Source organism: Enhydra lutris, unplaced genomic scaffold (genome assembly GCF_002288905.1).
Source record: "Enhydra lutris kenyoni isolate GAN:26980312 unplaced genomic scaffold, ASM228890v2 scaffoldscaffold76, whole genome shotgun sequence".
In the NCBI taxonomy this organism is placed as follows: domain Eukaryota; kingdom Metazoa; phylum Chordata; class Mammalia; order Carnivora; family Mustelidae; genus Enhydra; species Enhydra lutris.
This window is the reverse complement of record NW_019154160.1, coordinates 5,677,544-5,692,149: the sequence shown is the minus strand read 5'-3', so window position 1 is coordinate 5,692,149 and position 14,606 is coordinate 5,677,544. Positions and strand designations below refer to the sequence as shown.

Genomic DNA, 14,606 nt, shown 5'->3' with positions numbered 1-14,606 from the left:
TGCGTTATCTTCAAGTTCTTGCTTACCTCTAAATGAAAAATTTTCCATAAATTCAATTTTTCTTTTTTTATCCTTACTGGAGATGGAAAGCAGCTGATCACTGTTCTGAGATATTTAACATTCATATGATATGAGGATCTTAATAGAACTTCCTTCTTTTCAGTTTAAATATAATAGACTCTTTTTTGCTAAATATTTAAGCTTCACGATTTTTTCATTTTTATAACAATTTAACATGATTCATATGAATTCCATCACTTCAGTAACTCTGAGGCAGATAAGATAACCCTCTCTATGGTTTTATTTTGTAACCATTATTTCTCACTTCTTAACATTTTGGCCATTTTCCCTAGAATACAGAAAATGTGGAATTTTTCCTTTTAAAAATTCAGATTATGAGGGTCACGTAAAATCAGGACAACCTTAAGTGACGTAAGACTGAGTATATTATTGTGGTTTATACACTGATTGCCTTATATGCATCTTTGTGTGTGTGTGTGTGTGTGTGTCTCACATACATCTTTACCATTAAAACTTATTATTACCCTGAGGATTTTTTCAAATAAAAAAAGAAAAATGAAATAACCTCAAAGTGTTTTAACTACAATTTACCACTAACCAGTACCTGCTAATTACTCTCCACCCTTTGAGGGCACAGAAAGTTTTGTATTTCTTACACTTCAAGGTGTTTTGTATGAAGAAAGCACTCAACAAAGGACTTTGATTAATAATCTGAATTCAACATGATCTCCCTCACTGCAATAATCTTTCCAATGTTAAAATTATAATCCGTTATCCCAGGCCTGGATGAAATCACTTGCTTGTACCTTTGAATTGCCTTATTTCACCGGGGAAGAAACCAGGGCCCCAGAGATGCTAAACAACTAGGTTTTTTTAAAGCGATTCATTTAAAAAGTCATACAGTGAGATAGAAGAACTGACTAGAACCCCTATCTATTGCTTTTGTGTTTTAGTGGTCATTACACCAGCCACAAACTGGACTAAACTACTTCTAATTTTTTTTGTCTTGCTGATTCATGAGGACTAGGTCTCATACTTTGGGAAATAAGAGGAAAAGGTCATTTTGAGATGTACTATATTATTAATAGCGATTTCAATGTACATTTCAAATTCTCTGCATTTAAGGATGTTTCTCTACATGGCTGATTTAACTTTCACTACTTCAATGCAAGCTGTGGGCATTCTGCGGACAAAACACCGGGAGCCCTAGCCCTTGCCAACTGTAACTCGTGACTTAACTCTCCTAGGAGTTCCAATGGATCGTAAGATTGAATGCAAGGACTGTGCTCAACTACCTTTGAATCTGCACTCAGTACACCCGACCTGGAATCTAGTAGGTTCTGAGGGAAACTTGCATGATTCCTTCTCGATAAGAGGAAGTTCTTAGTGCTGAGCACTTACCAGTGAGAAAATTCCGTAGTCGTCCAAACTGTACTTCATACTGCTGGGGCTCTGCCTGGCAAGGGGCTGCAGACACTATGTTGGCACAACCGGATTCTGATTGGACTGAGGAGGAAAAGATACATAAGGTGGGGATGGGAAACACAATTATTAACCCAGGATGTGGCAAGATGGATGGAACGTGGTGTTAAGTATATGCATCAGCAGCAACAGACATTTCAGTAGACTTTCAAAATACGGTGGGGCTTCTAGTTAAATATGGCCGAGTGATGACACGTATCCCCTCTCCTTCCTGATACCCAAAATGAAATGACAGTGGAGGAATGAAAAGGTATAAAGCACAGGATTAAGTTGAATGAGAGAGGACATGTACGTAAGTTCACAAGGGACATACTAGAAAGCATCTGACCCCATGTTTTGACATCCTACAATAATGTGAATCGTTGTAGGTCTATTTTCAAACCATGGACACTCAGGCAGGCCCTTTCAACAAAAATTCATGTCTCTTGGTTCTGAGACATTTGTTGGTTCGCTGTTTTCTCTCTCAGGGACCCTTTCTATTTCTCCTCCTCCTCCTCCTCCTTTTTCTTCTTCTTCTTCAAGAAGGCTCTAGGCCCAATATGGGGCTCAAACTCACAACCAGAGATCAACAGTCACACGCTCTACCAACTGAATCAGCCACGTGGCCTGGGACCCCTACTATGGCAAGATTAGATCCCTGAACTGATCCGCTTCCTCAACTTTCAACCTTTCTACTGATTTCTCATCTTTACTACCATTTACTTAAATTTACCACATTTCTTGCTGTTCTCCCAATGTTCTTTGTTTCTTTAAAAATAGCATTTTCTTCTTGGCTCAAGGCTATCAATGATGGTATTTTTGAAGTTTTCTTCTCTTGGCTCCTTGCTTCACTCAAGTTGCTTCTCGCTGATTCTGCCACGTCTCCTCCTCACAGTGAGTATGTTGGGTTCTTAAGTGGCTGAAGGTGAGGTACTACAGAGCTGATGGAAACTCCGTGTGTTTATCACCCAGCATGACCTGCATAGGCCATTTCCCAATGTCAATGTCTTTAGAGGTCTTCTCTCTTGGGCAGGTCAGAGTCACCAGGGAAGAACCTGTAATTACCTTCCTGATGGATTTGTGACTAGCTACTAGTGTTCTAGGGAGCGGGACATGGGAAGAAGGCAGGGTCTCAATATTCAGATATACAGTATGTAAACATGCACTTCATGTCCATTTTGTGAGTTTATGCTTTCTAAAAAGAAAAACAACATTCCCTTACCCTTTCTGCGGGGGTAAGGGGGCATTGGGGAAAGGTGGCTGGGGACCGAGGAAGCCATCTTTAATAATCTGGATGAAACATTAACACATTTCAGAAGACAGAAAACGGAGGTAGGAATGAAATTTATGCTGCAGGACTGAGGTTGCCACAACATAACATGTACAGAAAGGGGGGATCGGCTGAGAAGTCAACGTGCCCTGTGAGAACTCAGAGCAACACCCTGAAGCAGGAAGATGTGCGTCTGCCTTCAGCTCAGGTCATGATCCCAAGGTCCTGGGATTGAGGCCCACATCAGGCTCCCGGCTGGGCAGAAGGCCTGTTTCTCCCTCTCCTACTCCCCCTGCTTGTGTTCCCTCTCTCTGTGTGTGTCTCTCTTTCAATAAACCCCCCCCCCCCAAAAAAAGGAATAAGAAGGCAGATGCCTGACTGGGCTGCTTCTACTGTCACAGGGGGAGTCAGAAAGCACCTTTGAGGACATCCTCAGTTTTTACTGTCCCATCATTCTTTTCCTATGGCAATGGCAATGGCAATACACCCTTAGAGTGTGAAGGGTCTGGGCTCATGACCCTGAAGACATTAAGGGGGAAAAGAGGGAGCTGCTGCTACCAGTATGGGGGGCTGGAACCATCACGGGATGAAGCAGGTGGTGATGGATACTTAGAAGAGCAAAAGGAAGTATGGGAATGAGAGAGAGAGAAGAGTCTGGTCAGAGCAGGTAAGAGGACCCAGGGCCAAGCTGGAGAAAGCTCTGTGATGTTGAACTCCACATACAGCCATTAAAGCAGCTCCCAGTCACCTGAAAAGCACTGTGGCCATCTGTTTTTGGCAAAATCTCCAGTACTCAGATCCAACAGAAAAAAATTATATCATGTAAAAACTGAACTCACAACATAGCGAAGTAATAACTATTTGTTGTTCTAAATAGATTTAAGACACATTTTTTCTAAAAAAGAATCTGATTTCAAAACAAAGGCCAAAAGCAAATCTTAAAAACCTCAGGAACATATCTAGGATGCCAATCTTTCCGACCACTGATCCCAAAGTACTGTTCACCCAGCAAACCTGACTTCTGTGGGCAAGGCTCCAGGCTACAGGGAGGGACACGATGGAAACCCTGGCCCTCCGGCTCTTGTGGCATACTAGCTCACAGAGGGGAAAAGCTGCGCATAACATCAGATACAGAGAAAAGCAGAGAATTCCAAGGCAGGATGGGTTATGACAGGAGGCTTTTAGAAGTGGCTTTGAAGGAAAGATAGCATCTCTGAGGGCCGGCACCACCATGTGGTGCAGGTCTCTCCAGAAGAGGAGGGCAAGTAACTTCTCACGGACCTCTGCCTGAGTTCTGCTCCAGCCTGCCCCCGCCGAGGACCCCCCCGTGTTACCTGTGAGGTTGGCTGCCATCTCCTCAGCAGTCTGTGACAGCCGCAGTCCTTGCTTCAGGGGACCGTCAGAGTCCACGTACTGCCGGCGTTTGAGGTAGCAGGACACTGCCATCTGAATCTGCTCGGTGCGCACTCGTTTCATGACCTTCGGGGGGAACCACAGAATGCTAAGCCACGTGGGAGATGACCCAACCCAGCCAGGACGTACGGGTCAAGTAAGGAGTGGAGAAAGACATGGCTAGTTCAGTGACCTAGTTAGGACGCAAAGCAAGTGTCTTAGTTCCTATCCTGGTGCACTCTCTCATGTATCTAATTTCTCAATAGTGATATGGTCAAGTTCAATTGTGGAACACAGGAATATTATGGAGACTAAAACCGCACAGACCACCCCCAAACTTCATTTAACACCACGATTTCCATCCTTCTTGTGGAACTTTTCATTAGAGCTGGTAACAACGAGCCAACAGGACCAGGTCGGTTCTGGAGCCTTTCACTTCTCCTCCTGACTCCAGGAGAGAGGTGTTGATTGGCAGTGAGCTGGCCAAAAAAAGCAGGCAGGAGGCGATACGAAAATCAAAGATCCGAGAAACTCAGGAACTGGATACAAGGATGTTGAGAAAGTGAGCAGTTAACAATGAGGAAAGAATGCTATGTTTTTCCTAAAAGGAAAAGGCTGGCAGCACTACGTCAACGATCTGAGCAATGTGTCTTTGCTGTAATTCCACTATTTACCACCCTCACTCTTTATTTGTAACTTCAGGCGCAGGAAAGCATCAAAATGGTGAGAGGGTATGTACGTGCGTTAGAATAGCTCTCACAATTCATACAAGAAAGGAAAAGAAAATGGTAGGCAGTGCACCAAACAGGGCTCAATTACTTTTTTGATCATTTAAGCTAATTTGAGGGTTCCCCTCAAAAAGGACTATTTCCTTGACGACTCAATTGATGATCAAGAAGAAGAGGATCTCCTGAAGGTCGCACAGGTCTCAAACACTGCTCTGCCATGAGTAAAGGATACTGACATCTGGGTGACCCATGACAGCTGGATAAATTTTCTACATTTGCTTCTGTCATGTAAAAATGGAATGCTTGCAACATTATTCATACACATGTGATTGTCCCCATTGAAGTAACTTTCCTCAATCAATGGCTCCCAATATTTTATGAGTGGGAGATCTGCTTTTGGTAATTTATCTGGTGTGTCTGAGTTTTCTGTTTCAATGACATGCACTAGCCTTCTCCTTTGGGATTTCCTCCATTCCTTTTTAAGATTTGAAATTCCCCCTATTCCAGCAATCTGTTTTTTTTCTTTAAACGTTTCAAAAAATTTTATTTGTATCTAATTTTTATCCATCTGCTATTTCTTTTAGTGTATACGTGTGACGAATGGCCACGTTTTACACGGACACTGGGCAACAAATTATTCCACAATTATTTGCAAATAATTCTTTCTTTCCAAACTGATGTGGTAGTCCCTTTAAAATATACTCTGAATATCTACTTTTCAATTTCCTAAAAGTCCTACAACAGAGCAAACATTGAAGGCAGAACATACCCACACTAAAACATAAATATCTATATAAAAATATAAATGTTAGGATATTATAAATGTTATTTTAAACTCTGTATTTAGAAAAATTAAATTATTTATGCATTTCAGTTTTGGGTTACCAAAGAAAGTACAAAACATTTGCTAAAAAATAAAAATGAGGGACACTGGGTGTGATATGGTTGACAGTGATACAATGAAAATTACTAATAAATTTCCCAAGACTGAACCACCATTTTACTGTAGCATTTGCCTCACTCAGTTTTGGTGTCTTAGTCTTTCACTATATTGCTAACTTATTTTTTAAATTAAGATTTTTTTTATTGCCAACACAAGGATTTTGATACTTTGAGATTGGCAATCCCTGCTCCAAGCATTCATCTGTCCATCAATGAAAGCAGATAATTGTTTTCTAGTGGTTACTATTAAGTATTTTTGGTGGTGTATCATTTTCACTGTATCAGTGATTCTCTATGGTTCTCTAACCTGGCTATACCTAAGAACCTCCTATAACTGTGTGTATAAATAATTTCAGCCCTGGAGAGTCTGATTCAATGTTAAATTTAGAGAAAAACAATGAATGTACACAGAGACGGTGACGATACTGCCCCTTCCCAGTTTGGCCCCAAGTCAGGACTAGTCAAATCCAACCAGCTCCCACGGCCCCATCCTGTGCCTTTCCCGTCCCCCCATGATGCTTGCTAAAGCTGCTCTTAATCTAACTTCAAGAGCTGCTAGTCTCCAAACTCTTCCAAAGCAGCCCAATTCCTCGTATTTTAGCTGAGACTAACACTTTTTCAGATTTCCTCCTGCCAATCTCTTGTTGCTATGGGAATACATGCTTGTATCAATGTGTGTCCCTCAGTGCTCCAAATAAGATGGGCATAAGAGATCGCCTCTCTAACAGGAAGAAACCACACATGGGAAAGATACAGAACAACTGACAGAGAGAACAGACCCTGCAATGACACGCTGACCTCACAGCAGGGCAATGTTTATGCGCATCAGAGGAGGAGGCATAAAGGTATGAAAGATAAGGAAAAGTAAACAGGAGTGAGAATAAATGAACAACAGCAAAAACTGGCCATATTTGGGATTGCTAGAAATTAATTTATAAATACTGATTCTGATGACTTTGTCCAAATTAGCTGCCCCAAATGGCAGTTTCTCAGAATCCAAACCATTTATAAGGGACCTTCCCCGAGGGTGGGTGGTGAGCCAACTGTAGGACCAAGGACCTTCAGAGCAGGAATGCTGCCATTAACTCTCTTTTATAACCACACTCAACTCAAATACCAAAGACATGACCCAATGGACTTAAGTGGATTTGATTCCAACGCACACATATTTCAAATGAAATAAATAAATAATGAAGAGTTCTGTGGAGAAACCAGTTCCCCTCCCCCTTCTGATTTCTGTAATACTAATATCCATAAATGGACACATGAGGGGGGGGAAAAACCTCCTTAAAATAGACCTGTCTTTCGGGACTCAGACAGGACACTAACACTGCAATTTCCAGTTACTTGCTTAGCTTTTCCCACAATTATGAAATCTTTAAAATTTAAATGAAGTTTGGATATAACTATATCCTTGTTAAAATTTTTAGGATTTCCCATGATTTTCAATTTACATAATATCTTAACTTTAAAAGTAAAAATACATGATCACATACCTTTCTCTTCATGTCATATTAGTAGTATTTCTGGAAATTAAAAAGAATTCCGACACAACATGTATCTATTTCTCACATATCAAGAGCTGCCTACTGTTTAACTAATACTTTAACAAAGTTGCTACATAAAATCAAGGGACGATCATCTTCCCGTCTCAAAGTAACAACTGTGCAGGAAAAACCCCAGTCACAGTCTTGATATTTAACTACAGAAATACCGCGAGCAAAGACGCCTGGAACCCAGGCACACTCTAAAGATGATGATAAGACGGGACTGCAACCAAGTAAATTTCTGACTGGTTACAGACTGCATCCTAACTCCGCCCACGCATGTTCAAACGTGTGTGTTGGTGGAGGGTATTAGGAGAAGACTCCCAGGGCACCGTGGGAAGGGCTAAGCAGGCCAAATACTACACAATTCCATTACATGCTAATAGAATACTACACGGACAATACCTCTTGGGTAAGGTGGCAGCTTTGAGCATGTATGAATTCGGAATGCATCCAGGCAAATTCACCACCCTGATTCTCAAATCAGCTCCCCGAACGAGTCTACTGACAGCGACTGTGCTTTGAAGCAATGTATTCCCATTATAAATTTATGGTTAGAAACAGATAAAAATGATTGTCTTTTCTGTTAAATAAGATGCCATGTAAAGTGCATACTAGGTGCCCAAATACATCAGTTCTCTTCTCTTTACTTGCAGAAGTCTAGATGTAGTATCTATCAAAAGGCCATTCTAAAGAGGACCTAAAAAGCCAGCTTTTGCATTAATCATAATGAAGTATATTCAATTATCTTTGTAACAACATAAATCACAGGTGACAAATGAGACACAGTACTCTCAGTTTTAGTAACACCTAACATAATTTTAACATTATGATGGCCTTTCACATTTGATCTTTGCTCACAGACTGACATGAATATACTTGAACTAGAAGCTGTGTTCTTTCTAATGGTGTCCCAAGAAATAAATGGCATGAATGAGAACAATGCCTGGAACTAGGCGCTCAGGATGTAACATAGCACCTGGAGTTTTTTATTTGTTTTGGTCTGGTATTGTGGCAGGGAGGGGGGAGGAGAGAAGTAGAACTCACCCAACTAGGCAGACGGATGCCACTAAAACTGATCTTCTCTAACATCACCTGGGGCCTCTATCATGTTCCAGAAGTCTTTTCTCACTAACTCATTTCCTTCCCGACAGCTTCCCACCCCACTATCCGTATCCTTATCCAGTCAACTGACCCTGCCCCCTCCCTTGGCAGGCTATTTACTAAGACCCGAGACTCCTCAACTCTTGCCAAATCAAACAGTCACTTTTCCACTCTATTCCACAGGTCTCTTGTCTGCTGCATGTGCCTCCTCCCTTGAAACTCCGCTCCCTTGGTTGCTCCCCCTCTCCCATTCTTGGTCTGTTTCTCATTCTTCACATTCCCTACATCATCATGCTACTCACACAAGACTTACGCCATCTCTAGTTAGACCACCTTCCTGAGCTCGAGCCTGAGGGACATCTCTACGTAGGTGCTGCAAACATCTGAAATTCGACATGCTCAAATTTATTATCTTCCTTCAAAACCACTTCCTTCTCCTACTGTTCATAGCCAGCTTGACAGGGCCATGATCTATCACTAAAGCAAAAACCCCAGTCATCATCTTAAGACTTTTCATCTCTCTCTCTCTCATTTCTAAGAGGCCACCAACTCCTTCTATTCCACATAGAATTCTTTCTTGCGGCCATTGCTGCTACCCCATCTTCACTGCTGTGATGTGACAGCACAAATCACTTCCTGACTGGAATATTCCAGTATCCTCCCACCTCTAGCCCTATCTTAAAGCACCCTCTAGAATGCAGCCAGGGTAGAAGACAAATCTGATTATGCTACTACCAAGCTTAAAATTGCTCCCCAGCCCTGTCCCAACGCAGGCTGTCCAATCCTGCCATCACTGTTCCTTAGTTTGCCCAGATAGAAGGAGAATTCCTGGAGAACAGAGTTTTTCTTATCTTTACTTACGTTAAAAATAAAGTGAGGGTTGGGGCGCCTAGGTGGCTCAGCCAGTTAAGTGTCTGCCTCTGGCTCAGGCCGTGATCTCAGGGTCCTGGGATGGAGCCCCACCACAGGCTCCCTGATGCTTCTCTCTCTCCTACTCCCCCTGCCTGTGCCTGCTCTGTGTTAAATAAATTAATAAAATCTTAAAAAAAAAAAAAATAAAGTGAGGGTTGTCTAGCTTCTGTTTGGAATTCTTGATCTTTCTGAATTTTTATGAGCCACAAATATTTGATTCCTGCTTTAATACTGTTTAACAGCACAGAAAAAAAAAAACCCTACACAAAATCTCAGTAACACAGGAGAGTATGGCACAAGAACGGATATCTACATTATTTACTATGACTTCAGAAAGAAAACTTTCATATGTGTTCTATTTGTGAACACCGTTGTAGATGGAAAAAACAGACGTTTTGTTCTCAGAGAATTAGGAGGAATATGTTTTCCTATGTTAATCTTTCTCCATGAAACTGAATCAAATGTAGCCAGGTTTAGGAAACAGTTTGACATTAAAACATTTATGTGATTTATGCATGCATCCCAAAGTAGAATGATATTAATTTTTCATTTTAGAGTAGTTCTGTCCTATAGGACTTTCCTCAATAAAAATGTTCTAAGTCTGCACTGTTCAATATGCTAGCCAACAGCCACACAGAGCTACTGAGCAATTAAACTGTGACTAGTGCTGAATTTTTATTTTAATTAAATTTAAGTAAACACATGTGCCAACGGTTACTGTACTAGACAACAATGCTAAAGCATGGCATTACTTTGTGAAACTAATGTACTAGCGTTTTAGCCCAAAGACACTGATTGACAAAGTTTTGTAAACATGTCTCATTACTAAATTACCAAATAACCGAAATTGAGTACCGTTGACCCCTGAACAACATAAGTGACCCTCCCTGCCCCCCATCAAAAATCTGCCTATAACTTTTGACTCCCCCAAAACTTCCTTATTAATAGCCCGTTGACTGAAAGACTTACTGATAACATAAACAAAGGATTAACACGTTTTATTTAAGAGTTATGTACTGTATTGTTACAATAAATAAAGCTAGAGAAAAAAAATGTTACAAAAATCATAAGGAAAATATTTACAGTACTGTTCTGTCTTTATGGAAAAAAAAGTCTGTGTATAAGTGGATCCACACAGTTATACCTGTGTTGTTCACGGATCAGCTGTATTTTGCTAGTAAAACAGAACTACCCTCTATGACAACCAATCACTGTGACTATGATACATTTCAATACATTTTACCAGACGAGTATCTTATTTGACTGCTGAACAAAGAATTATGAATGGAAATTCTCCACAGTGTTTTCTAAACCTTGCCAGTATGCAACGTTTTTTAAACCTTCTAAAAGTTAAAAAATGAGAAAAGGGAATGTGTCCCAGTAGAGAGAAAGTTCAGCAGTCAATTTCTGTGAAACATCCAAATAAAAGGTTAAGTTCAAACCTAAGACAGCGATATGCTTGCAATGAGAAAATTAAGAAGAAATTTTGGGGGTTAATTTAAATAAAAAAACCTTTGAGGACTATAGAGGAAACAGTCAAATGTCTGCTTATAACCTTTATTAACTTACATATATTTAAAAATACGTTATGTAATGCTATATATTAATTCACAAAACAATTTTACTCTATTCACTTTCATCCTCTACTTATTATGTCTCTATGGTCACTTAAGCCACTCGGATCAAATTCCATTTTCTAGAGCCACAATTACCAAGTCAGCTATTACAGAGAACCTCTTGAGTCCATACATGATGCTCTCATTGGAAATCTCAACCAACAAAAGCCATCAACACCTCCTCAGGAGGGCAGAACATTTTTCAGTTCATCACTGACTATATTGATTGATTGGATAAATATATCAAACTCACATCAACTGAAGTTATTTTCACTCCATATGTATTTCCCAAACAGCAACGTGTTGTTTAAAATAGAGTGACTGAGGGACGCCTGGGTGGCTCAGTCCATTAAGCATCTGCCTTCAGCTAGGTCATGATCCCAGGGTGCTGGGATTGAGTCCACCATCAGGCTCCTTGCTCAACAGGCAGCCTGCTTCTCCTTCTGCCTACCTCCATCTCTCTCTCTGACAAATAAATAAATAAAATCTTAAAAAAAAAAAAAAAAAAAAAAAAAGCGACTCAGAGTGCCCTGTAATAGGAGAGACTTGAACACGTGGTGACACTCTCCTTACAGAGGTATACATTTGGGGGGCACTTTGCCTTATAAACAGGTATATACAGTATATCCTTGAAGCCAACTTTTAAGAGGGAAGGCTGCCTGGGATGAGCTAAGGATTTCTTCATGTCTTCTGTAAATGCTCTCTAAGCTTCCAGATTTGGAATGAAGTGCCTGTCTCTGCTAAGCAGTCATTTTCCTTTTCGAGTCACAGGCAGATACAAAGCTGCCAGGACAAGTGGATGGATGGGCCTTCCCTGCTTTAAACCAATCCCACATGACTGCAGGCACAATCAGACACAATCTTTCCAAAAAACTAATCTGATGGCATCTGCTCAGCTTCAAAACTCTACTGCCTCCATCCGTGTGGAGGATAAAAAATTCACTCTCCCTTGTGTCATTCTGAGGTTACTCTGACACACCTTTGTTAACTTAACTGATAGGTACCACCCACTTTCTCATCTCAGGGGCTTTGGTCAAGACCTCTCCAGCAACTGGAGGTGCCCCCTACACTGGCACTCCAACTTGGGTAAATCCTAGTCTTTTCCCAGCTCAGTTCAGCTTCCTCCACCACTGAATCCAGGAACAACTTCGTCTCATTGCTTATCATAATACTTGCTTCCTACACTACCACTACAATAACTAATACTTACTCAGTGTATGCCACTGGTAAGACGCTATTTTAACGGCTGCGCTTAAATTATCTCCTGTATACCTCAACAGCTTTCTAAGCTAGGTCATATGCTCAGGACAGGAAAGCTGAGGCCCACAGAGGTTAGACACAGTCCCAAGGTTCCATAGTGCTAGGATGGAAAGGTCATCTGGCTTCAGGGTCTGAACTCTTACCCTTTGCAATGTCCTACTGCCCAAAGGGTTCTACATTAAATCAGAGGCTTCTTGACAATAGTGAAGGCTTACCAGTTGCTCGTTGAGAGAATGATCCAAATAATTACAGGTAGAACAATTACCACCTGAGAAGATGAAGGGAGGCTGGCAAGGACTTCTAGTACTATCCACTGAGTAATGTTGGTTTAACAGAGGATCCCTAGGGCTCCCTTCCAGTGAAAATCAATCATCAAAACCAAAACCCTGTCTCTTTCTCCAAAGATGTCCTTCACAGGTGTTATGAAGGACATATGTTTGCAAAAACTATCCCCCACCCCAACTAGTTGCTGAGAAGTTAAGTGAGGCCTTTACCTAGCTTCACAGTGACAGAAGCACACATAAACCTCATGTTTATAGGCAGAAGCAACAAAACTATCCCAAGACACAATAACCTCATTTATTGTTTGATGACAAAGGAAAAAAAAAAAAAAAAAGAAAAAAACTCAAGGTAAGCCCACCCTTTGGTATCCTAGTTTAACACTGATTTTTCAAGGCAAGAAAAATTTGTAATTCATAAAACAAATCAATGTTAGTACAGGCTTCCCACTTAACACAAAATATTTAGGCCTACAAGGAATCTAAAAGGTAGTTTCCCAAAAAGGAAATTACAACAGCTAATATTTAGTGTTTTCTATATACCAGGCATTTTCCCATTCATTATTTCTTTCTGTGGTAGCCTTTAAAAGATCCACTTTGAAGTCAGCAGCCATCACCTGGTTTTACAGAAGAGGAAACTAAGGCTCACAGATAGTTACACGGATAGTTACATGGTTTCAACCTTAGCTCTAGACAGTCAGCAACCCCACGCACTACATTAAGTTTCTCGGAGTTTAAAGATGTGGCACAAACTCCCCTTCCTGCTCTGACTTTCAAGCGGGGCTGTGAGCAAGGCTGGGGAACGGCTGCCTTGTCCTCCTTCCACGCCACAACTCAGGTATGTCACACACTTGTATCACAAGAGAAGACAAACTCCGCCCTCACGGTTCCTCCCGACACAGCACCCAACTAAATGCTTGTTCGCGGGAGTCACCATTCCCAGATTTCAATCTGCAAGGTCCGAGTTTAGGTAATTTAAGACGAACGCCGCATGGGATCGGCAGACTTACCTTCTGATTCCAGAACCACACAAGCTGCGAGATCCGCAGTATAACGACACTTTCACAACTGATGGGAGGACTGCACGAAGCTTTCAAGCGCTCCACTTCCGTAAGTCTAAAATGACACCACTACTTCTCCCCATCCACGGACTTCGGACCGGCGCCGTACCTAACACGTTTTCAAAAGCCCTAGAGCTTCGCGAGCACCGCCTAAGCGCACAAATCTCTTGCTGTCAGGAGTTAAACCACCCCGAAGGCAACCTTGCAGGTCGGGATCCTCTAGCAACGACCCGTCTAACTTGAGATCTCCCCTGTCACATGTAGAGGTCGATTTCACACCCAGCCACCCGCAATCACCATGTGCGAAGTTTAATCCCGAGTTCGGCCAAAGGCATTTCCTTTTTCCTTAAATGAAAAGGAGAATCGGACCTGAGCTCCTGCCCGGCTGCCCGGCGCTCAGGACCCCTTCCCGGCGGGTGCCCGGCAGCCGCCCCGGCAGGACCCACCCCGAGCAGGAACGCGGAGCCCTCCAGGTGTAGCTGCCGACTGCAGGCCACGCCGCCCGCGGCCGCCTGGGACTCCGAGGCCGAGGGCGGAGGCGCGGCCGCCGCGCCCGCGCACAGCCGGCCCCGCCCGCCCGCCCCGCCCCCACCGCCCCGCCGGCGGGAGCAGCGGGCGCGCCCCCGCCTAGGCCTCGCCGCGCGCCGCCGCGCCGCCGCCCGCGCTCCCTCCCTCCCGGCCCCCGCCCGCCCGCGCGCTCCCGGCTCGCGACCCCCCCCCCCGGCCCCCCCCGCCCGCGCGTCCCGCACTCACTGAACATCCCAGGCGGCTCCGGCTCCTCCCGCCGCCGCCGCCTCCGCGATCGTGTCGCTTCCGCCTCCGTCGTCTCTGCCGCAGAGTCTCGCTCCGACGGCCGGCTCAGCCGGGCCCCCGCGCCCCGCGCCCTGCCGCCCCCGCGGCGGCGGCTCTGGGCGGCCGCTCCATGACTGACTGACACGGAGCGGGCCGCGGGGTGGGCCGCTCGGGCCTCCAACGCGCAACCGTCTCCACCAATGGGCGAGGCGCCTCGGCGCT

General features: G+C 43.2%; 1 protein-coding gene across 3 annotated transcripts in view; it reads right to left on the bottom strand.

The window, feature by feature from the left end:
• The window catches only part of LOC111160532 (TATA-box binding protein associated factor 5 like), a 28,373-nt gene extending 13,960 nt beyond the window's left edge, over positions 1–14,413 (bottom strand). Inside the window, exons 1-3 of one of the 3 annotated variants that reach the window (XM_022523699.1) lie at positions 14,346–14,413; positions 4,087–4,231; positions 1,423–1,527 (exon numbers count right to left, since the gene is read on the bottom strand). In XM_022523699.1, coding sequence (XP_022379407.1) covers positions 1,423–1,527; positions 4,087–4,228 — 247 coding nt within the window. In that variant the 5' untranslated portion in view covers positions 4,229–4,231; positions 14,346–14,413. Of the gene's footprint in view, positions 1–1,422; positions 1,528–4,086; positions 4,232–13,541; positions 13,987–14,345 lie in introns of those variants that run through there. The other 2 variants (XM_022523698.1, XM_022523700.1) reach the window with 2 other exon arrangements.
• Between the last annotated feature and the right edge of the window lie 193 nt (positions 14,414–14,606).